This window comes from Phasianus colchicus, chromosome 1 (assembly GCF_987193195.1).
Source record: "Phasianus colchicus chromosome 1, bPhaCol1.hap1.1, whole genome shotgun sequence".
NCBI lineage: Eukaryota > Metazoa > Chordata > Aves > Galliformes > Phasianidae > Phasianus > Phasianus colchicus.
In genome coordinates, this window is record NC_143436.1 from 11,350,120 (window position 1) to 11,374,420 (window position 24,301).

The 24,301-nt window shown below is 35.9% G+C and overlaps 1 protein-coding gene and 1 long non-coding RNA gene across 7 annotated transcripts in view; one reads left to right on the forward strand and one right to left on the reverse strand.

The window, feature by feature from the left end:
• LOC149919394 (uncharacterized) overlaps positions 1-11,428 on the reverse strand; it is a 52,259-nt gene extending 40,831 nt beyond the window's left edge. The window contains exons 1-3 of the long non-coding RNA XR_016464166.1: positions 10,717-11,428; positions 4,512-4,853; positions 631-725 (exon numbers count right to left, since the gene is read on the reverse strand). This is a non-coding gene — a long non-coding RNA (uncharacterized LOC149919394). The remainder of the gene's footprint in view (positions 1-630; positions 726-4,511; positions 4,854-10,716) is intronic.
• Positions 10,320-24,301, forward strand: part of HGF (hepatocyte growth factor) — a 61,863-nt gene continuing 47,881 nt past the window's right edge. For 4 of the 6 annotated variants that reach the window (XM_031591739.2, XM_090135297.1, XM_090135310.1 and 1 more), the window contains exons 1-2: positions 10,321-10,609; positions 23,007-23,172. In XM_031591739.2, coding sequence (XP_031447599.1) covers positions 10,534-10,609; positions 23,007-23,172 — 242 coding nt within the window. In that variant the 5' untranslated portion in view covers positions 10,321-10,533. Of the gene's footprint in view, positions 10,610-15,804; positions 15,884-23,006; positions 23,173-24,301 lie in introns of all 6 variants that reach the window. The other 2 variants (XM_090135315.1, XM_090135320.1) reach the window with 2 other exon arrangements.

The window sequence follows — 24,301 nt, forward strand, 5'->3', positions numbered from 1 at the left end:
AAAAAATGCAGGAATGTCATGGCATTCCTATTTCTAGCTCTAGAAATACATAAATTGCTCTTAAATTAATGCCTCCTATTTCTTTCCATGGAAACTGCAACACATACAAAAAGTACAATGATTCAGTTTGGTAGAACAAATTCTCAGCTACAAAATGCTGCATCAAAGCCTGGGGCCCCCAGTACAGAAAGGATGTAGAGCTGTTGGAGTGGGTCCACAGGAGGGCTACAAAGACAATCAAAAGGCTGAAGCATCTCTCCTATGAAGGAAAATTCAAGAAGTTGGGTTTTTTCAGCTTGGAAAAGCGTCCAGGAATACCTCATTGCAGCCTTCCAGTACCTGAAAGGAGCTTACGAGCAGGAGGGGTCTGTAGTGACAGAAAAAGAGGGAAAGGCCTTAAATTAAAAGAGGGGAGATATAGATTAAGATTTTAGGAAGAAACTTTTTCCTCAGAGGGTGCTGAAGTTCTGGAGCAGGTTGCCTAGAGAAGTTGTCGTTGCCCCATCCATGGAGGCATTCAAGGCCAGACTGGGTGGGATCCTGGGCAGTCTGATTTAGTAGGTAGCAACCCTGCATATGGCTACACTGATGTAAGTGGTAGAACATTTCAAGGTGTTATTATTTCCTTACCTCTTGAAAAACTTTCTTTCAGAATCTATTGAACTTTGAGGAAATATTTTCTCCGGTTCTGTTGTAACTTCATATTTCAGCAATCACTTGAGTGTCTGCAAAGTTGAGAAAACAAGACAATTAAGAGGATGTTAGTTAACATAGCTGGGATGCCTCCTAAAATGGCTGAAATTATAGTTACTAATTTTTGCCAAGAGATTCGTGTAAAATTTTCTTCTAGTGCTTCTTCTAGTGCTTGTTTTACATAAAAATAATTTATAAAACTTAGCTTGTATAACTGTATGTTTAAATTTACATTACAAGAAGAATCCTGTGATTGTGTTTTTAAAAAAACTCCCAGAAGAGAGGAAGAAAGTGATAGACAGAGAAAGAAATAAAAACAAAAGAAAAGAGAAAGGCACAGAAATAAAAGATCAAAAGGTGAAAGTAATACAGGTAGAGAAAGAATGAGAGAGAGAAACGGAGAAAAAGGGAGGGAAAGAGAAAAATGGCAAAGGATGTGAGAAAGATATAAAAAAGTAAAAGAAGGAAGGAAGGAAGGAAGGAAGGAAGGAAGGAAGGAAGGAAGGAAGGAAGGAAGGAAGGAAGGAAGGAAGGAAGGAAGGAAGGAAGGAAGGAAGGAAGGAAGGAAAGAAGCGAGGGAGGGAGGGAGATATATTCCATATACACAGTCAGTTACCAGCAATGAATCATGTAAGTGGTTTACCAGAGCTCAGTGTTTTTTAAAATGTGATATACAGCGTACAAAATATTGGTCAAATATACCTTTTATTAAAAATTGGAAATAATTTCCAGATATCACGTCAGCATGTACCAGCATACCAGACTTTTCAATGGTACTGTAAGAGACATCGCTGATATAGTACAGGTTGATAGTATATAGTGTGTTTGCTATTTTACGTTTGGAAAATAAATGTCATTTATTCTTTTTTTTTTTTTTTTTCCCTAGACAAACTGTAAGAAAAGTAGTTTAAATGTTGTTCATTTCAAGCTGAGTGACACAGCCCTCTAATTTCTGTGGATGCTCAATCACATCCCCCGTGATTTATTTAAAGTGCTTTCATAACTGAAGGACACGTGCATAAAATAATCTCAGGCATAAATAAAGACAATTTGGTATCATTGAGCTTTAATATGTGGACTGAAATCACATTGTTTGATTTATTAGGAATAACTAAAAGAACACATAGGAATGGTAAAAATAGTTAATCAGATAGGTGGCATGGAAATTTATGCATTTTCAGAAGAGATGGTTCCGTTTTCTTATTCATAAGTTGTTCAAGTGTTTGCACAAAAATCAAGTAAATGGCAGGGATTTATTTGTTTACTTGCTTGTTTAATTATCTCTTAAGGAATGTTAACAAATTGTAGTAGGAAGCACTTACCATTTCATAGAGCATGAAAGGGCTATCATTTACCAGGTTTTTTATGTGATTTTTTTTTTTTTTTGGGTCAGGCTTCAAATGCAACTCACAAAACTGAATAATCAAAAATTCTTTGTCCACGTAATTTAGCTCTTATTTTTTATTTGGCTGAGTAGTACTTACACTGAAACTATGATAAGCAGCATAAAAAGAAAAGAAAGTCATAAAGGAGTGCAAAGATCTTTTTTTGGAGCACGAAAAATCAGATGGCCAGAAATGTATGTAGGCTAGAAAATAGCTGAAGGAAGCATCACTGCAAACTTGTTCTGCTTTTATACTTTTCCCTAGACATCCTTCATGGATTACTGTCACATAAAATTCTAGTCTACACAGACTTGTACTTCAACTCAATGTGAGGCTTCTTAAATTAAAAAACAATGTTACTGATGGTGAAGAGGTGAATATATAATGCTGTACATTGATATTTTAAGAAAGACTTCAAAATAACTTCCAAAAATAATACAAAATAAAAAATAATGTGTTTCAGTTTAGGGTAGACAACAACTGGTACTCAGCAGGAAAAAAAATAGATAGTTTTCCATATTATTTTCTGTTCTACTATCATATTATTTATTATTATCATTTATTTTTTTATTATTATTATTATTATTATTAATATTATTATTATTATTTATATTATTATATTGTTGCTTTATGTTTGTTAATATGAATTTGACTTTTTTACAATGAGAATTTTATTTAGGAATCTGATCAAAAACATTGAAATAGATCATCACACCTCTTGCTTAGCAGAACTGTTCCTAAGTAAAAACTTATTCTTTTATCAATTGATAATTCTGGACATGAAGAATGGGAACACAGTTTTGAGAAAGAAGAGCAAAGTTGATGCATGTAAACAACCGGAGAGCTTTAGAATTGTAATTTCACTTCTGTTGAATATGTAATTGAAGGCTAATAATCTACACTCAGATTTCACCTATTAGAAAAAAAAAAAAGAAAAAAAAAAAAAGAAAAAAGAAAAAAAAAGTAATACACTCTGTGAATAGTGAGGATCAAATGCTTCATCAAAATAGATAGAAAAATAGAATAGAGAAAACGTGCATATGCTTCATTGACATAGCCAGTGCAGAGGAGTCATGTTATTACCAATGACATTTCAGTATACTGGGCAATACCAGTGACTGATGATTTAAGGGACAAAACTGTGCTAAAAAGAAGTTTCTCTTTAGTATATAAAGAAATGAATGCAACCAAGAAATCTGTTGCTCTTGTCTTCCTCTGAGAGTCCATATCATGATTCTGCAGCCAAATGTCTCTTTTGATTAGTTGACTATTTTCCAGAAGCTGCATTGCAAAGCTCATATCCCAAACAAGGAGACTTTGATTCAAATGAAGTACCCAAAGCTTATTCTTGAGATTCTTCCTCTGATAACATCTTTTCTGATGTCTTGGCAAGCTGTCACTGGGGTTACAAACCTTAAACCAGGAAAAATCAGAGCTCTACAGCCATCAATTGTAAGTTCTTTTTTGTTTTTTGTGTCTTCTCCAAGTTGCTATTAATATGCTCTCATGTCTAAAAGACTGCAGGGAAACTGATGAATTTAGGTTTTTTCTTATAATCTTTAACAGCACCATAGGTAGAAGTTCTCCACTTTGATATGAAATCCTAGAGAATTTACCCTTGACAAGCATGTTTTGGAAGGCTTCAATCTCTGGAATTAAAAGGACCAACATCCGTGTATTTTGAATTTTTGAAATCATTCCATAATATATAATTCAGAGTCAAAGTCCAAGTTAACTGATGTTTCTCTAAATATATTGAAAATAAATTTTCAAAATGCAGAATGTATACCAGCCTGGGATATTAATGTTCTTATTCATGAATTAAAATATCAATATTATGTAATACATTTGTTTGTTTGCATGCATGTTTGATTTCATTTTTTGATTATTTTAGATTTGTAAGTAAAAATGTCTTGATTTAAAATAATTGAAAAATATTTTATTCTGATAGTAAGAAAAATTACTGAAAATAAAAATTTTATAGATTTTTTTTTTTTTCCTGAGTGGGATTTAAAATGTTAGAAGAAAAAACAAGAAAACTTAGAAAAAAAAAACAAAAACAAAACAAAACAAACAGACCCCCTCCATTTTATGGTTCATGCCAGATAATGAAAACAAAATTAATCAGACAAGTATGCTATGTTGTTTTTTACTCAAATACTTCTTTAGTTTTCAATGACTTACAAAATAGTTGAGGGGGCCTGTATTATGTATACATACATATACATACTGTATATATTTCAGAGTGAGCATTACTATATTATCAAAATCACATATTTTCCCACCTTAGCTCAGATAGAACAACAACAATAATCATAATCATAATAATGGTATAAAAAGCAGTAGATTGGAGATTAACTTAGTAGATTAATATTTAAGACTTGATATTTTCAAGCTTTTCCAACAATAAGAGTGAAAATAAATTTTACTTACTAGTTTCCTTCGATGGTAATTAATCTTTGTAATTTGCGTAAAGGAATGAAGGATTTGTGAATTAAAAAAAAAAAACTTTTGATTTTGAGATCACTCATGGAGAATCTATCTTCTAATAAGCATGAAAAAACACTTCTTTATTTGCTAAAAAATGAACATTTACGGAGAACACCCACACAAACATACTTGAAGAGTTAAATAAGATGGAGAACTATTATCCTCTGAGAAGTAACTCAGTAACTATGGTATGTAAATTAAGGGCTTCTGGGGTTGTTGCCTCATAATGAATGTATTCAGCTTCTGTTTGTTTTTCCAGCAGCCAGTACCACAACTTCATTTTAGCTGAAAAAAAAAGGTCAAAAAGAGGTTAATTTTTTTCTTACATTCTTGAAGAACAACAAAAAAATCTATTGTAAAGGTTTTGAGGAACACGTTAGGCCTTGATTAATATAGGCAAAGTGCATGAGAACTGCCAATGGCATTTACCCATTGCAGAATTTTTGGCACTGCAGAAACAGATCAATTTGGAAATAAACAAATAAACAAACAAAAAATAAATAGAAAGTGTAACATTCCTAATCCATATACTCTGAGTACATACATGGAACATTTCTTATGAATAGAGTGAAGATGGGTTTTTTTGAATTCCACAGTAGAAAGGTCAGATTCTAAGAATATTTAACCACAATACAGCACATTACAAGAATCTTCCCTTGGATATAGAGGGAATTTTTTCTGAAAAGAATCATCTTTTCATGAAAATAGCTTGAAGGACTAAGGTCTATATAAGTAAAGCATTTAGGTATTAAAATATCTAATTTTTATCTGATAAAATTTGATCAGATAGTTCCTAGTAAAATCAACTTGGTATACATAAAATATATATACTTATACACAGGTATTTTTGTTTTGCTTTATTTTTCCAGAATACTGAAAGTAGTTATTTGCAAACTAATCTAGAAGGATTAGTTTGGCATCAGCTGCTGTTTGGCACACTGCCATAAATGGCTTACATGTTTTTCATACTGCAACTTAAAAGCTGTTTTATGAGACATCTTATCTATCCTTAATCAGCATATAAAATATATGTAAAGAACAGTTACACTGAGATTTACACAGGAAAGCCATAAAATATTTATGCTACTAAATGAGTGCAGGAATAGACACTGGATTACCTGACTAGGGTTTAGGATTCAGAACTGAGTGCCTGAGAGTTTGAATGTGGGCAGTTATGAATTATGTATGTTGGAATATTATGAACATATGTGAAAGGAACATATAGAAACAAACACAACCAGATCACTTCATTGCTGATGTTCCTTTTTAACCTCAGCAACTTCAAAACTATACATTTCATACCCCAGGAGCATATATTTGTGTACAATGTGATAACCTAGACATTTTTACATATATCTTACATGATTTTTCATGGTTTGCACCATGAAAGTGCTCAGTTGAGGTGTGAAGACTGTTTACAAAAGCCCGCTTTTAAAATGCATTTGTAAAGGTTCAAGCCAAACCTTGTGCCTATAATGCCAGCTAATAGTCTCTGACTAATTGTTGTTCATAAACTTTGACACAAGTTGGAGGAAAAAGAAGCTTTCTAAAGCTGGATAGTTTAGACTACTAAATCCACATGGGATTTTATCTGTGAATACCATGTAGATGAGTGCCTACATCCCAGAGGGAGGTGTAGCTCTTGTCATCATCTGAAGTCTCCCTGGTGGGTAATCATCAGCAAGAAGCCTCATCTGAGATGCCAAACTCTCCCGCATCACTGCATGGGGGTGTAAGCACTTCACTAGGGGGGTGAATTTGCCTACTGGGACCAGCAATTCAGATCTGCAGCATTTAATATGATGACATGCAAAATTCTTTTGGCTGAATCTAAAATGTTGGACTCAGGGGGCAGATGAGCTTCAACATTCAACTACATATAGTAATCCCTGTGCTAGGATCTTGTTATCCTCTTCTCCTCTTTCTTTTCAATTTCATCCTTCTCCCCATTTTTTTTTTTTTATTATTTTTTTTTTAACCTGCCTGAAGAAATCCGGAGGCTTGAGCTGGAAGGTACCATGAGAATAGTTGGTCTCTGCCTCAGGTGTCTTAGCAGGGTTAATTCTGCTTATAATATGAAGCATATTTTTTTTTAATTTATGCTCCTCAAGTAGCTTGAATCTTTTTCATCAATCAGCTCAGCATTGAGAAATTACTATGAACACTCGCTTATTTTGTCAGTCTTATTATCCAGTGGAACCTTAGCATAGAAATTGTTTCAAAGTAGAAAGGTTTATTTTGAACACGGTAGGTGATTCACAGGACAGATATTGGTTCATTTAGAAAAGCTTTCCTTTAAAGCTAATTTAGACTTGGTACTACTCCTTGTGTGTGAAGATTCCTGCCAAAACTGTGAATATCTAGCATTTCTGAGTAGCAAGTTACATCTGAAAAACAGATCCAACTGTGGTTATGGTCAGAAAACAAAACATAAAAATAGCAATTTCTATGTATTTGGTCATGTCTGCTTACTTTTCCAACCAAAATAAAACTTTTTCAAACTTTTTACTAATGTAGGCAATCAGAGCCAATATATCTTTGGTAAAATATACAGTAACTCTTTTCTTTTTAGATACAGTTAGATATCTTTTAGATATAACCATGACACATAACAGAATATTCTCACATAAAACCTACAACTTTGGTTACACTATTTAGCTCTTTAGTTTCTCTATATGCAAGCTAAGTCCTGACATGGAATTCTGTTTAGAAAGGCTAAGAATGAAATGTGATATTTGCAGACTTTTTCATCCTGAATTTCATTTCAAGGTAACATTTCATTGAGCTGAACTAAAATATGTTTCGGTTGTAAAATACACAGGGCAAGAAAACACAGAAAAAGGATTATTCTACATTTTGCTGTATATGTTGCAGGACCAAAGAGCATTTTCAATTCCCAGATCCAGATGCAAACCTTTGCCTTGACTGCTTCTGAATGTAGCATATGAATGTAACACCTATAGGATCTTTTCCATTCTAATCTCTCTTCATTCTCTGCTCTTCCATTCTGAATACACTAGTTTTCACTAGAGGAAAATACGTAAGGATTATGTAAAAGGTATAGGTGTTCTCCAGCAGGTCCCCAAAACTGGACAAACAGAGAATCAGGACTAAGGCAAAAATATCTATGCCCATGACTTTAACTCTCAGGTAGTATACAGGACTGTGTACTGATAACAGGAATCCATACAGATAAATATTTTAACCATTAGGGAGCATCCAGGTCTTCATGAGACACAGCAGAAACTCTCCTCCAGTTCAGGAGAAATTTGACTACACGCCAAACAGTCCCCTTAGGGAAGTCAGTGGCAAAAAATCTACTTGATTTTAATGGTGCATGATTCTGTGCTTTATACAAAAAAAGGTCACTCATCACATGCATGGACAAGTCAAATACATTTGGTTAACAGAATATGGATATTTTGGGCTCAGCGTGGTGCTATGATTTTTTATTATTGCTTACTGTTTATATTTATGTCCATCTTAAAGCACAAGAAGAAAAACAAAAACTGAGATATTCATATTCTGTTATTTGCACTGGACAAGGATTCCACACAAGGTTAATGGAACTGAGAATACAACTTCTATATTCTCAGGTAGTGCATCTCTAAGGGACTGAGTATTATTTTTTGGAGAAAAGCAAGAACAGCCTCTAGGAAAAAAAGTAAAAAAAAAAAAAAACAAAACAATCCTCTAGAAATAATTTTCATTCTTCACATTTCAGAAAGGTGTTGTTTTTTTTTTTTCTTTTTTTTTTTTTTTCACATAGATATGTTTTTCTCGTAACACCAAATACTCAAAATATTTTCTTCACAGACTCTTTCAACTCTTTCCTGTCCCTTTTCTTTTTCTTACCAAGACAGCAATTCCCAAATTGGAAATTTCTTTTTTTCCACTGGGCATAAATAGGGTGAAAGAAAAGAAGTATGAATATAAATATATGCAGGCATACATATACATGTACATACATAGATATAAAAGCATATATATATATATATATATATATATATATATGTATACACACACTCATATATGTATTTTTGGGGAATAAAGAAAAAACTGAATACAAGATAATAATTAATTTATTTTTTTTCTTACTTCAAAAACATCCCCAGTGTTAAGAAAAGCTGCTTATCAGCAGTTTGGGTAGTAAATCTGGGCAAGGGAATCCGGTTTGGAGAAGGACACCCATTTATGTCCCATATGGCAAGGGTCCACACGCAAGGCTCTGATTTATTTGTGGAAAATTGAGAGGAACATTTTCCTGCTGCCTCTGTTTTTACATGCTTGTGCTATAGACAGTAGGTGGGTGCATGGGATAAAGAAATGGTTTAAATTAAGGCAAAACTTTTCCTGAAGTGTTTATTTTTGTACACCCACACGTCGGAAGGCCAGCCTCATGACTTTAAACAAACACCAGTGCCATTGCTTCCATGAAGTTAAAATGAAGTGCAATAGAAGAATTACAGTCATTTTGTCTGTGATGGAAGGAAGGACGAGCCTTGCTCTGGACTGAGATTAGCCTCCACAGAACAGCACCAGACAGCTGATATTTGACCTTTAGATTTTCCTGAGTTGCCACAATTTTGGGGAAGTGGCACTTGTCAGATGGCCAAAGAGGGTGATGGAAAGGCCAGGCCAATGGCCAAGGGGAGTCACAGGAGGAAAGGTGAGTTTCCCAATTGGTAAATGGTCTTGCTTTGTCCCTGACCCTGGAACAGCCATTGATGACACTGTCAGATGAAAAGCTTGACACAAGTGTGCTTGACAGCAGTGTGCGCTTGCAGCATGGAAGGCCAACTATATCGTGGGCTGTATTAAATGAAGGGTGGCCAACAGGGTGAGGAAATTGATTGTCTCCCTCTGCTCTGCCCTTGTGAGGCCCCACTTGGAGTACTGTGTCCAGCCTGGGGCCCCCAGCGCTGGAGGAATGCAGAGATGTTGGACTGGGTCCAGAGGAGGACCACGCAGATGATCAGAATGCTGGAATACTTCTCCCATGAATAAAGGTTGAGGGAGCTGGGCTTGTTCAGTATGGAGAAGGCTCAGGGGAGACCTCAATGTAGCCTTCTAGTCTTAAATGGAGCTTATAATCAGGAAGGGAGACAAACTTTTTTATGTGGGCAGATAGTGATAGGAGAAGGGAGAATGATTTTAAACTAAAAGAAGGGTTATTTAGATTAGATATGTGGAAGAAATTTTTTTACTCAGAGGGTGCTGAGGCACTGGCATGCATGGCCTGGATGGATCCCTCGTCCCTGCAGGTATTCAAAGCCAGGTTGGATGGTGCCCTGGTAAGCCTGATCTGGGAGGCGGCAACTCTGCCGGTAGCTGGAGGTTTGGAACTAGATGATCTTTAAGATCCCTCTCAACCTAAGCTGTTCTGTGATTCTAAGATTCTATGCTGCCTATGAATAGGGTGAAGGGGCAGGTGGAGTAAGGGAGAGGTCACTAGGGGAGATGTCTAGAGGAAGGGAAAGGTTTGTTCTGGCTGCAGGTGAGAGAGCAAAAGGGCTGTGGGCCAGGATGGAGGAAGGTGAAGATCCGAGGGACTATGCAGCAGCAGGCAAGGACCATGGGACAGCAGTGGGGGACCTGGCCCGCCCGGTACTGGCCCTGAGTCTCGGGAGGGACTGCGGGAGGGAAGCGGTGGGGGGAGGAGGGAGGAAGGAGGGAGGCAGGCAGTGGTGGAAGCCCTCTGCTTGGGCCGTCTGCGGGGCGGGAGGGAGGCAGCTCCCGGGGAGGGGAGGGGGAGAGGAGACAGAGAGGATATGTTGTTGAACAGTTTCTTACCGTAAGAGGGAGTTGGGACCCAGATCTTTCCAGTTAATCACACAACAAACTTAGATCATCGCAATAAAAAGCAGCTCGGCTCGCTCTGACTCCTTTAGTGACCGGCTGTACACAGGGTCCTTCCGAGGAGCCATCTCCTCCCCGCCAGCCGCCGGGGGGGGCCGCCAGCACCATGTGGGCTACCCAACTCCTGCCAGTCTTGCTGCTCCATCAGCTGCTGCTGCCTCCCATCACCATCCCTGCGGCAGGTTAGTTCTTCTATCACTTCTCTAGCGACATCCCCCACCCCTCCCCAGCTCACAGCTGCATCGTTCCCCTCTCTCCCCTCTCTCTACCCGGCGCCCCTCAGCTCTACCTTAGCTGCACCAGCACCGGCTGCGGTTCGGGGTGGGCTGCTGGGTGCCGGTGCCCATCCCGGGTCGTCTCGGGACAACCTGTGCTCGGCGGGGACAAACTGGGTGGTGTAAAAGTGTTGCTGCTTCCATCACCTCCCCTCCCAGTGAGGGGCACTCGGGAGTCTCTCTGGACAGAGAGATTGGAGAGCGGGAGGAGGATGTTTCATCGTTGCCTATAGTCAGGGTATGAGGAAACATCTATAATTTCTGAGTGCCTATAATTTCTGAGTGCTAGGATAAATGTTAATTTAAATAAATCGAGGAGGAATACCCAGAGTGTAAGATAGTATGCTGCTGAAAGGGAAAGCCCTTGCTAGAGTTCAGCAGCACAAACGTGCTATTTCCAGACTGAAGTACTTACAATTTCATTAGACGTTCCCGATGAAATCCGGGAGCGGAGGGGGCGAGTGAGGGGGGAAGGAACAAACAATAAGTAATCAAATGCTGGAAGCTCTTTAGCTGAATTTCTTTCCTGAAGTGTCCCCCTTGGACTGGATATCTGGAGAGCTAACTCTGTGTTTCTATTGGCCCTCTGGGGAGATGCTTGAGGAAGAAAGTTTGAAAAGGTTTCTACAAACCTTTCCTTCCTTCCTTCCACCAACATTGTTAGGGTCAGACCTTTACACAGAGAGAAACAAAAGGCAGCCAGAATTCAGGGAAAGGATCTATGAGGAGTAAGCAGAGCGAGATCTATGAGGAGTAAGCAGAGCGAGAGCAGGCACACGCAGTGTCTGGATTCAGGGGCAAGGCTTGAGCGCACCAAGCAATGGGTATGGCAAGTGATGTCAATGGCTTCCAAGATATGATTAGATTTTCTAGTACAAACATCTCTCTATATATATTTTGAAATAGTATTTTAAAGTGGAATAGTTTGTGATCTGAGTGTGCAAGTCCAGAAAAAAATGGGTAAAATCATGTGCAATGGACATGTCATTTTTCCCCTATAGTAAGAGTGCAGTTCTGTCAGGTGCTGAACATCTCACGAGAGCTTCTGTGTTCAGTCTGCTCGATGCTGATTCTGTTTTCATAGGCACTAGAAGCAGGAGAAACAGAGATATAGCCACTACAGAGATATAGCTACTACATTTTTCTGAACTTCTTTTCCACATACATTGCAATTTCCATTCTATGGACATGTGACCTTTCAGAAAATTTGATGACTAGAGCTAGTTAGGAATTTTCTGAGGAAATATTGTGGTGGTTTTTTTTTTTTTTTTTTTTACTGGAAAATGCTGATCCATCAAAACTTTTCCTTTTAGAAAGAAAATTTCTTTGGCCTAGCTCCCTCATATCAAATGAAACAGAAATTTGCATCAAGAAACATTTACAATAGCTAGGAGTACAAAATGATGGTGAGCAGTTCCCACCTGGGATAGAAACTCATCAACTGATGAACTTGAAAAAAATCAGAACAGCTTCATGTAACTTCATTTGACCAACTAGACAGAAACTGGTGCATAGCCAAGTTCATAAGAAGCTAGGTTGTGCTTAATCCCTTGATGACTAGGACATTTTCTTTGAAAGAGTCCTTGTTTTGCCTGCCTGTAGTCAGATCTGTACTTTCTCAAATTCAATCTAATACTCTAATGGAAGAGATTGAGAGATTGATACTATGAGTATCAGTAGACTGATGATTATGGTTGTATCCTAACCAATGGATTCTTCAGTTTAGTGTATGGTTCATCCTGATGTGAAGGGAAATTAGATTTCCTAAACTTCAGAATTTTTCTTAGAGTAGAACTTGTTTTCTGGCCAATTTTCATAGTGACAGTTTCTTGGCAACACTCCCTTCCTTAACTTTCCTCCCCAGCTTACCTTAATATTAATCAATCCTATTGTTTGTGTTATGGACAAGAAGGATGAATCTTACCACACACTACCATTGTAGTAACCTTACTTAGTTTGTAAAAATAGATGATCCTCAACAAATGTTCCAGGATTTTTACAATGAAAGGAAGGGGAATGGTTTTGGATTATTTTTACTGAAAGGTTTTCAAGAAAGATTAATATATGGCTCTGTATTTATTATTTTTACATATGAAAAAGCTAAGTGATGAAAATAATCAAATATAGATATATATAAGAAATATTTTGCTAATGCATACCCATACATTTTTCTATTAACGTTCTATCAAAGTTGAGTTTAAATTTGCCTAATAATGAGTCTTATTTATTCCGTGACTGGATCTTTTAGGTTTGGGCTCCAATGTCCTAAGACAATGTTTCTATCACTTGCAGAAAGAAATTAATCTGAAGCTAATAACTTTATCAGAGTTTTCTTCCTCACTCAGACATTCTTAATATTCAGGTTAATCTACTGAAACTGAGGCTAGATATGTAATGAAACTGGATTGGTATATTGCTAATGAATGCTAAAGATTAATCTCAATTAAAGATATTTTTCTGCAAAAGACTGGCATCTGAGTGTTTCTTTACCATTATTTCTCAGCACTTTCTATAGTTCAGATCATTTGAAAAGTTTATAATGAAGATGTGGGAGTTGCACTTAGTTCCTATAAATAACTGTTGCTTCAAAAAATCCCATACCAATAATCGATATATGAAAGTTGGTATTCCAGTGGTCTGCTTAGCTACGTGTATTTTAAAGTTTAATGTGATTTATACTTCCCCACCCCAGCTGTAGATAGTCATTATTCTATATACTGTCAACAAAGCAAAATGCTACTCTGCCAGTTGGAAGACTGTATTCCTTCTGTTTAATGGAATCCTTTTGGTGCTCAATGCCAGGGGCTGCTTGTTTTGCTGTCGCATGTAATACGCTCTTACCCTGCTTAACAGATTTTCTGTTTCTATTAATGCCATTTTCATAAGCAACCTAGCAGGCAAACTTAGAGTTGAAAGACATGAGATTAAAATGTTGCATAAAACTCTGGAAAATTGTGCATTGAAGTCAAGAAAGGAAAGCCTCTTATTGGAGGAGTTCATCTGTCATTATTGTAATACTTCAACTGAGGCCAGGGTTGGAAGGGAAATTCACAGACTCCCTCAGAGAGCATAATATCTCCCTTTTGGATCTTTACACTGAACATTAGTTTGCCACTTAAGCATTTCAAACTTTTCGAAGGAGATTTGAATGCAGGATAACTGGGCCTCTTGATGGGTAAAAGCTTTATGTGGGGAGGAGAGAGTGGCCCTGAACTTTTTGCAATTGCATGTCATGAATAAGCACTGGAATTTCACTTTCTCCCATCAGTCTTGAGGTGGGGGTAGAAGGGTAGAGGCTACAAGGCAGCATGGAGATGAGAAAGAATTGATTTCCACACTTGCTTGGAAAGCTGGAATAATAGAATTGGCATCCTCCAGATGTGAGTAAAGTTTGTACATTGCAGTAAGAAATTAGGGCAGCTACAAAGAATTGCGAAGGAGTGAGGATATCCTTAATTCTCCCTCATCTCTTTTCCATGCGTTTATTTGGCAGTCCCATTAGAGTAGAGTAGAACTATTCCTGTATGTGATTAGTACCCACACGTAAAGCAGTGTTGCAGTAAAGCAGAACTAGGAACATGCTCCAGATTAGTCAGATGTTCTGGCAAAATCTAGCTACAGGAGATGGAGCTAAATGAATTGTGGGCCTCCACCCATGTGCTGCCTGATGTGCCTGGCCATGCCTGGCAGTCCTCAGTGCTGCTGGCATAGTGTGGGACTGGCTGCTCCATCCATCTTCCATCAGCTCCAACTCTTTCTATGACTCCTTCCTTTGGCCAGCAGCACATTTTTTATGTATACAACATGTAGCAAGGCTCTTGTCACTCCTCATTCAGGTCCATCTTTGTTTTGCTTGAGTCACTGTCCTGTCTGCTTGTGCTTTTTTTTATACTCCCTCCTCCAAACCCGGACGCACTAAGCTGTGGCTGAGACCCCATTGCAAATGGAGCATATAATGCTCAGGGTGTCTTGGAAAAAAGCATCACATATTTGTAAAGATTGTGGAATGCAATGCAAAATAGAAGGGATTTAATTCTTGTGCAGATGCATAGGAAGAAAAATCCTACAAGGGAAAAAGTTCTCTGTAATTTAGCCAGAGGTTAGATACAGCAAGTCAGAGTACAAACTGCAGACCGTTTGTTTCTGCCAATGGGTCTCAGCATCCTGCTGTGCAGATAACCTTTTCCTGGAAGAGAAAGAGCTGTCCTTTTGCATCTACCATCCAATTATAGAACATACTATCAGTTGTTAGCCTTATCCTTTGTTTCTTGAGTTTTCATGCTGACTATAGGAGAGTAACAAAGGATGGACTTAGCAAAAACTTGAAGTTGGATTCCAAAGAATTGACAATCTTTGCAGCTGCTAATGAGGGATATGTGTGCATGGGTGTGTATGTGTGTGTGGGCGTGCGACTGAGTGCAACATAAAGCCAAAAAGAAATATATTCTTTGCATTTCCTGAATCTGCTCAACAACTAGACTGAAAGCCAATATAAAAGTAAGGAAAAAATTATCCTTATATTATATACTGGAAACTGCTTTCTAAAAATTGCAGATTTTATTTTTTTCTGTGATGGCTCTTTTGCCAAGAAAATAAATTTCAGAAGTTAAGAATAATCACATGATCCTCCAGATACCTTTCTGAGAAACTATTTAATTGTGACAAGCGAAAGATGACTCTTTGGACAGCTGGTTTTATTTTGGTGACATTCCATCTGTATAGCTGACTGCAGTTCTTATGGGTATGGTTGATAAACTTTTTCATGCCAAATTATTGTTTTACATAAATAACCACATTAAACTTAATCTGGCTTCTAAATCTATTCAATATAAAAAGTTATTTTCTTGGGCACAGTTCAGAATTGTTTCAGTTTTTCATTATGTCTTTCTTTCCTTCTTTCTTTCTTTTTTCCTTATTTCTTGCATTTTTTCTTTCCATCCTTCCTTTCTCTTACTTGCTTGCTTGCTCTTTCTTCCTCTTTCTTTTTTGCTTCCTTTCTGCCTCTCTTTCTGTCTTTCTTTCTTTCTTTCCTTTCTATTCCTTCCTTCCTTCCAAATGAGAAGTCATTTGGAAAAGATGTTCACTTTTTGCATTCTAACCAGGAAATTGGACATTTCTGATACTGAAACATGCATAAGGAGAAGTCAAAATAAATGAAAGCAAGTTGAAACTAAGTTAAAAGTAAGTTAAAATTATGAGTATTAATTCATGGTATCTAATCCACTCTTCTAGACTTGATTTAAGAGAGAAAACTGTCTTGAGTGAATTTGTTTAAAAAACTGCTTAGTATTCTAATAGATAGCAAGTATTTCATGACCCAATAAATGATTTTGATATCAACGTCCACCTTTTTTTTTCTTCAATTTTTACAGTGACCATACTTTTATACAGTGAATCACTGCTGGCATATCATATCTGAAACCATCTTGTGACGCCTACTTTCAAGTTCATTTTCTCTTAATGAAATCAGTACATTTATGGTATTGTACTGGGGGGCTGTGTCAATACACAGTTTACCCTTGATGCTTTATATCCTTTGAAAAGCATTATCCTGAAGATATATTGTTGAATTTAATTCAAAATATTTCACAAATCATATTTTGTAGACAAGTTAAAGAGCTCACCACATTTACATGCTGTTATTCATTCCAACTTTGCTGAGAACTCTTTTTTTTACTGCGAACTCTACTCAGTGATTTTTGCTTCTACACAAGGTTTGCTAAGTGCACTTCTATGCATGTAATTAAACTTTGTTTTTTATTTGTGTATTACATTTTCAATATTTTCACTGAGATAAGGTTTAGCTTTGATATCTCTTTCAAAAAAACATTTTGTGATATTGAGATAATCCATCATTTTGCATAATCGGCTTTGTACACTTTACCAAGTTCTAAAATTGCTTGTTTCTTTCTTCCCTCCTTTTTGGATACATAGTTATGAATATATTTTCTTGAGCATAACCTTGTTGTTTTTTTAAGTATAAGTTTCTTGTTAAAAATGCTGGAGACATTTACTGTGTTGAACTGTTCTTCATTTTATTTCAGATGAAATTAAGTTTTTTTATGCATTTTTCCTGAAGGTCTTTCATACAATGGTAAATTTCTGATTTCTGCCCCCTGCCCCAAGTTCCAACAGCATCTTCCTTTCACAAATTTCATGTAAAATTCAGTTCTCTCTGTCTCTTTTTTTTTTTTTTTTTTTTTCCTATCTAGATGGAAAAATTCTGTAAATTCTGTTTACTTTGGCTTGCAATGATGACTGTCCTTAAAAAAAAAAAGGCTAATTTGACTTGATTTTCTGTTATTAAAAAAATAATTGAATATCTTAATTATTCCATCTTTTAACTATTCAAGGTCATTTCATTACAAATATGATACAAAAATAATGAACATCAGTCGAAAATGTCTGCTGATACTACAGAAAGGGAATATATCTCTTCTATATATCTGAAACAACACTTTATAAAAACGTTTCACTCAAATATGTTTTAAATCTTAAATCTTTCTGAGTTTTACACACAGTATGTGGGCAAATACCTTCTTTTCAATTTTTCTCCCCAATGGCATCTTATTTTGCATTTTGTTGTTCTATTTGAAAGGATTGCAATCGATTCCTGAAATTTAGACATTAAGATATCTTCCTTTTCTTGATTCTTTTTTTCCTCAAAGATTTTGTTTATTTCTGACATCCAACAAACATCCAACTTGATTAATGACTAGTGGTACTGCAATGGGGCTGTTCTTTTCTTCATAACTAAAAATCAGAAACATCTTTTTCCATCTACCATATGAAGATCTTCATCCAACTTACTTACATCAATAGCTATCATAATAGAAGAAACATCTTTCATTATCCTAGCCAGTTCAAAGTTTAACACAAGAAAACAAATAACCACTTGGGAAATTGCTGAAGTTCTGAAAGATATAATCCAACTCTGCAAGTGTAAACAAGAAAAATAAGGAAATAAAACTCCTTTCAAAAACAAGATTTCATTAACGATCTTGATTAAAACATAAACCTTGAATTTAAGTTTATCTTCTCATTTGGAAAATTCAGTCTTGAGGCATTATGTATTTATTCTGGTTAGTGAAGTGGGATGCAAAGGTAGAAAGAAAGGAATGAGACTTCTCACATTATTACAAGTCTCCATGATGTGGTTCTTTAATAAAGCACGAACTATTGCACAGGTTAGAATAAGACTTGGAAACCCTGAAAACTGACATGTTGAATACATCACTAGACTTGATTAATAAAAGCCTTGTGTAGTCTATGACATGTCCATAAAAATGAAAATTTTTCAAGGGAGACCGTAGAATGTTCCACTACTCTGTAAGACTATAACTCCTAAGCCTAAGTACACATTTTAAAAAGTTGGACCGGTAGAGGAAGGAGAAAGTGATTACTAATGAAGTAGATAATGTCAGATAATTTAACAGTAAATTTTTCCTGTAGACAATACAAGTAGTATTTTAATCTCATTATAATGTGCAAAAGTAATCTTTAGGCCTTTTGATGTCCTATATGCTCTTGATTGCCACAACATTGGTATAATTTAGGTGATAGTAGTTTTTTACTATGAAACAATGAGTAGGAAAACAAATCCTTTTTGTGGTCAGACTAAAATCTTAGTGTCTGATACTTGACTTGCTAAAGTATTTGAGCACTAAGTGACCTGAAACTAAATTCAAACTATATTTCCTGACTCTCTTATAGCTTACTATCATACTTAGTATCTTCTACTAGGTGTAACATTTTCAACTGAGGTATCAAATTTATTCATGTAGTTTCAGGACTGAGTGGTATGGTGATATTTTGAGCACAAATCTCTTTTTGGTGTGGGAAACAGATTCAAAAGAGATAAAGAAAATGATTCTGCTGCAATTTTCCCACTAGTCCAGTCATAATGGTTAACTGGTCCAATGCATAATGCTTAAATAGATTGTAGAATACAGGTGTGACAACCACCTAGTGAGTCTTCTAAGTAATTCTGCAAAATGATAATTTTCTTTATCTCTGTTTACCTATTTGGCATAGTCCGAAACTACTCCAAGAGACGGTATTTTTTGAAATATTTTCCTCCAAATGTGATCTAGTGTGAGTAAACTCATTTAATACTTCGTATCTCAGAAGACTATACAGAAATTTCATATAGAAAGGTAATAAGAGAATCTAAGGTTTTTTCTTGTAGCTTACAGCAACATGTCTTTCACTGTGAGAAATATTTATTTTAAAGTGAATACTTTACACAGTTTTGGATAGCGGTAAATGCTGCAGTGGGAAAACTACGGAGATCCTAAATGAGGTGACAACATACTCACCCACTGCAGCATCCTACTAGAGTCACTATGGTAGTTTCCATTTCCCTGTGCACTGGCTGAACTCTGTTTTTTTCTGTCTGACCATGGTTTCTATTATGTTAAGAGGAAGAAAGAGGCACTGCCCTCATGTTTTTCAGTAATACTTTGAGTCAGCCAAAGGAATATATTCAGTTAGGTGTTGTTTCTGGTGAGGAAAAAAAGGATGATTTGTATTTGAGTACATTCTTTTATGCTTGAATTAGCTGTTATTATTTTCAAATTTAAGTGGAATGTCAGACTTCTTTACTAATATAAATACAAATACAAGAAGCATCAGAAGGCATGGCCCACAAACTAATGATTAATCAAAGTTTAAGAAACTGAAATAAAAGTCCATCACAAATTAGGAGAACTGTAGAGAGAATATTGCACAGTAGCCTTTAATGTAGAAGATTTATCGGACATTATTCTACCTGAGATCTTAAGAATTAAAGCACCTTTTCTTGGTTTGAACAAATAAAAACTAATTTTTCTTTTTGTTGTTGCTCTTAGAGTTGTAAAATTAATGCTTTGCATTATTCAGATGGTTCTAACAAAGTCACACCATGTATTTGGCACTTCGCCTTTTGGATTATAGGCAAAGTCATAGAATGTTGTTTGAAAGCTAAAGTAAATCAGGCTGTTATGAATTGCTAAATGCAAGATCAAACCCATAATCCTCTTTGGACAACTGCTCAGGGAAAATAAAAAAGCTTTACTGTGAACCATGTTTTTCAAGCAGAACAGCATTTCTTGATTTTTTTTTTGGATGATGTTCTTATTTTTGCATTCTAGCTGGTGAGTTTGAGAAGCTGTTATCATAGGGAATAAAGATAATGACACTTATCAGTAGATGGGAAATGTTAGCATCAGAAACTAAAAGAAAATACTTTGATATTTCTGTACAGATTCTTACCTCCACTTGACATAAAAATCTTGGCTGAGACAATATAACATCTTGTAAGAAAATAGATTGAGACATTCACCACAAAAGCTTAATGGTAGACTTGTTTTTCTGTGGTTGCCTTAAAGAACAGATGCAATTCTTATTACAGCACTTTGGCTCTTTCATAGGTACGTAAAAAAAAAAAAAAAATAAAAGCAAGCAGCTTCAGTGTTGACAAAATAGTTTCCTGTAACAATGCTAATACTTTAAGTCAGAGTCCTATCATAACACTTCTGGAAGCATTATTAGTCATTTGGGATATATATGTGCTGTGCAAATTCAAAGCTGAAAATGCTTACAATAACTGACATGGATCCCAGACACAGTACCAAAATTGTTAACATTTGAACTTTTCAACAAAAACTTCTTCCTATAAAAATAAGAGGCACTGAAACAGGTTGTACAGAGAAGTTGTGGATGCCCCATCTCTGAAGGTCTGGGTTGGATGAGGTCCTAGGCAGTCTGATCTAACAGGAGGCAACCCAGGCCATGGCAAGGGGCTTGGGATAGATCATCTTTTAAGTCCTTTCTGGCCCGAGAACTTCTAGGATTCTATTATTTGAAGGGAAATTAGTAATTTATTTTCTGAAAATACCTGTGCTTGGAATTAAAATTATAAGCTATTAGGTGCAGGGGAATAGCATTGCCCACCTTCAGCAGTTCTAAAAGAAGAGTGGATTTTTTTATAGATACATTGCAGCAGTGATATTATTTTACTTTGATCTTCTCTTTCTCTCTCACTTTCTCTTTTAATAACTGAACCTTGATTAATCTGCTTTAAATATCTGTTCTATTTTTAGGTGTCTTAGGGATAACTCACCACTGAGAGGTACGATTTAACTGAATCCAGTAAAAATGTGATCCTTTTGCAATCAGAATGGGAGTTCTGTGAAGGAAACACTTCTGCTTCCTCAACTTTAAGTATGTGCAGCTGTCAGTAACTTAGAGTCACAGGGACCTCAGCTATTGGAGCTTTACAGTTTATGGAGTTATTCTAAAATTCTATGCAGACTGTACCAAATGAAAATGTACACGTTTCACCTGTATAAGAAATTACCTATTCAGGATAGCAGAGTACTATGGTGAGGATTCATACATTGGCAAAACTCTGGCAAAGTTTAATACATTAGTCATGAAAATTTGTTTACAGTCATTGTGGCTGATCCTTTGGTGAAAATAATAGAAGATAGATGTGAAAATAGTTCATGGAAAGATGTTGTGAAAAATACTATTACATAGGTCATTAATTAAGGAATTCATTCATTCATTTTCTTTCCTTCCTTCCTTCCTTCCTTCCTTCCTTCCTTCCTTCCTTCCTTCCTTCCTTCCTTCCTTCCTTCCTTCCTTCCTTCCTTCCTTCCTTCCTTCCTTCCTTCCTTCCTTCCTTCCTTCCTTCTTTCCTTTTCCTTCCTTCCTTCCTTTTCCTTCCTTCCTTCCTTCCTTCTTTCCTTTTCCTTCCTTCCTTCCTTTTCCTTCCCTCCTTCCTTCCTTCCTTCCTTCCTTCCTTCCTTCCTTCCTTCCTTCCTTCCTTCCTTCCTTCCTTCCTTCCTTCCTTCCTTCCTTCCTTCCTTCCTTCCTTCCTTCTTCTTCTTCTTCTTCTTCTCTTTTCTTCTTCTCTTTTTCTTTTTCTTTTTCTTTTTCTTTTTCTTTTTCTTTTTCTTTTTCTTTTTCTTTTTCTTTTTCTTTTTCTTTTTCTTTTTCTTTTTCTTTTTCTTTTTCTTTTTCTTTTTCTTTTTCTTTTTCTTTTTCTTTTTCTTCTTCTTCTTCTTCTTCTTCTCTTTTCTTTTTCTTTTTCTTTTTCTTTTTCTTTTTCTTTTTCTTTTTCTTTTTCTTTTTCTTTTTCTTTTTCTTTTTCTTTTTCTTTTTCTTTTTCTTTTTCTTTTTCTTTTTCTTTTTCTTTTTCTTTTTCTTTTTCTTTCTTTTTCTTTTTCTTTTTCTTTTTCCCACGTTAACTATCTAATTTAAAAGGATCATCTTGGATCTTTGGGTGAAAAAGGAGAAATAGAAGAAATAGATCAGAAGGGCAATTTATCCTTCCTGTGTTGCTCATGTACCTTACAATATTGAGAAACTTCCTCCAAAGGTACTCATCCGCCTCCAACTGATAATGGAGAAGCCTATAGAGGGAAACTGCTTTATATGAGAAAAACAAACATATACATATATAGAAAATGTTTTTATTTTTAGAACATTTATAGAAAACCTGTGGTTTTTTCTTGTAAAGTACAAAGACTTTTCCTCTTGCACTTTAGCCAAACTTCTCTAGACAATCTTCTCTACTGCGTTTTAAAACACCTTTTTGTGGGTCTTTAACAGAGATATAGAAACAGATCTTTCTGTAGAAATCTTTCCAAAGTGTGGACTATTTACATGCTCTGGCTTCTGTCTTCGCTCCTTTTCTTTTCTGTAGGATAACGATCCTCTTTCATTGACTTCTAAATCCAACACAATATTCACATTGAATCTTCACTGGAATAAAAAATGGCACAAGTGACTATTTTGTGTCACTTCTAGGCTCAAAATCTGTTATTAACTTGTGATTAAAAAGTTTTCTGTTTTAAAACAGCTTATCAGGTTCAGATTTACAGTCTTCTCATTCTGATCTTAATTCCACTCTATCCATCAAAGGAAGACCTTTGTTTAACTTTGTCACTACAGTTTTTCATGGAATTATTTACATGATAGTTTTCAAGATGTGAAACAGACGCATCTCAGGAGTTCTTAAAAAAATATTCAGATGAAAAACTTCCCTCCCACCCTTACTGACTGTCATTCAATCCTAAATTTGAAATGAGTTTTTCTGTTTTTCCTACCACACCAGCTTTTAAAAATGGAGATCACTTAAAATAATCATTTTTTCTCATGTATCTACTTGTACCTTAGTTTTGTGAATTTCACTATGCTTTAGGTATAGCTATAATTCCTTAATAACCGTTATTCGTTTCTAATGCCGTCAGTAATCTTGGGACTCTTCTTTACAGTGTTGTTTTGTTGTTGTTTTTCTTCCTTGCTTCTTTCTTAGAAGGTAAAGGAAAAAGGAGAAATCCTCTTCATGACTATAAAAAAACAGGCGAGTTGATGCTCATCAAAGTAAACAAAACACTGGAAGTAAAAACCAAGCTGTTAAATACCACTGAGCAGTGTGCCAAGAGATGCAGCAGGAATAAAGGCCTTTCATTCACTTGCAAGTAAGTAATGTATCTCTATTGCTATTACATTTTTCCTAACAGATTTTTACATAATACCCTTTGGCTGAACATCTTAATGTAATTTTCACTAGCTAAGGCTTGTTCTGACGACAACTTAAAAGTTGCACTTTAAAAAAAAAAAAAAAATCGGTGTTGTTCTACCTGCCCAGAGAGTATCAGTCCTTTCTGAAGATTTATCTATCTTAGTTGTTCTGTCTTAGCTTGTTTATTCTGTAATCCTTTCCATAATATTGCTGAAAAATGTACTCATGTTAAGTTGTGGATGATTTGTGCTGCACTGCAGCATTATGTGAACATTTCTGGGATTTTTATATCTCTTATAAAATGGATATTGTCACACATCACAGCTGCAATACTTCAGCACCGCTTCAGACCATATTCTGTCTTCATTCCTTACACATTACTCCCACTGAAGTCAATGGGAACTTCACACATGGAGCACAGATACACGCGCTGCTAAACTTCACTGGCAAGTACTATGAACCTGATACAATGGAATCAAACCTCGGCTACATAGACATTACAAATACATGATTGCTATTCTACAGCATCTGCTGTCTCTTACAAACACATAATACAGCTGATTGCTTATCTGCCTAGTAGATATTCTCTACTATTTTTTGGAACATATCACTGTTTCTTTTTTTTATGTATTAGACTTGAATTGTCCCCTTGGCCTCTTTTAGACTAGACCATTACCAATAAATGAATAACATGAACGCAGGAGAATCTTGCAGAGAATGAATGGCTTCTGTGTAGTGAGCACTGGGCTAAATGTCAGCTTTATCTTAAAATATAAGAAAATATACTCTCGCTAAAATTGAAGGTACATCAAATAGATAATGAAAGCTCTCTGATTCTTCTTCAAGCCTTTACTTCCAATGCTGTGAGATCTATTTTGTATTGTTTCAGACTTTGCCTATTTATATATGTAAAAAATAAGCAGAGTTTACAATTTTTTGTTAAAAAATATTTTCCAGGGACTAATATTTTTCACATGGTACATCTGACTTTTTTCCCTATTGGCAGACCTTCCACTGATACCATTGCCAAATGGATCAGGTTGTACTCAGTGAACAAGAGATCCTTAAGTTCTGATATTCAGCAA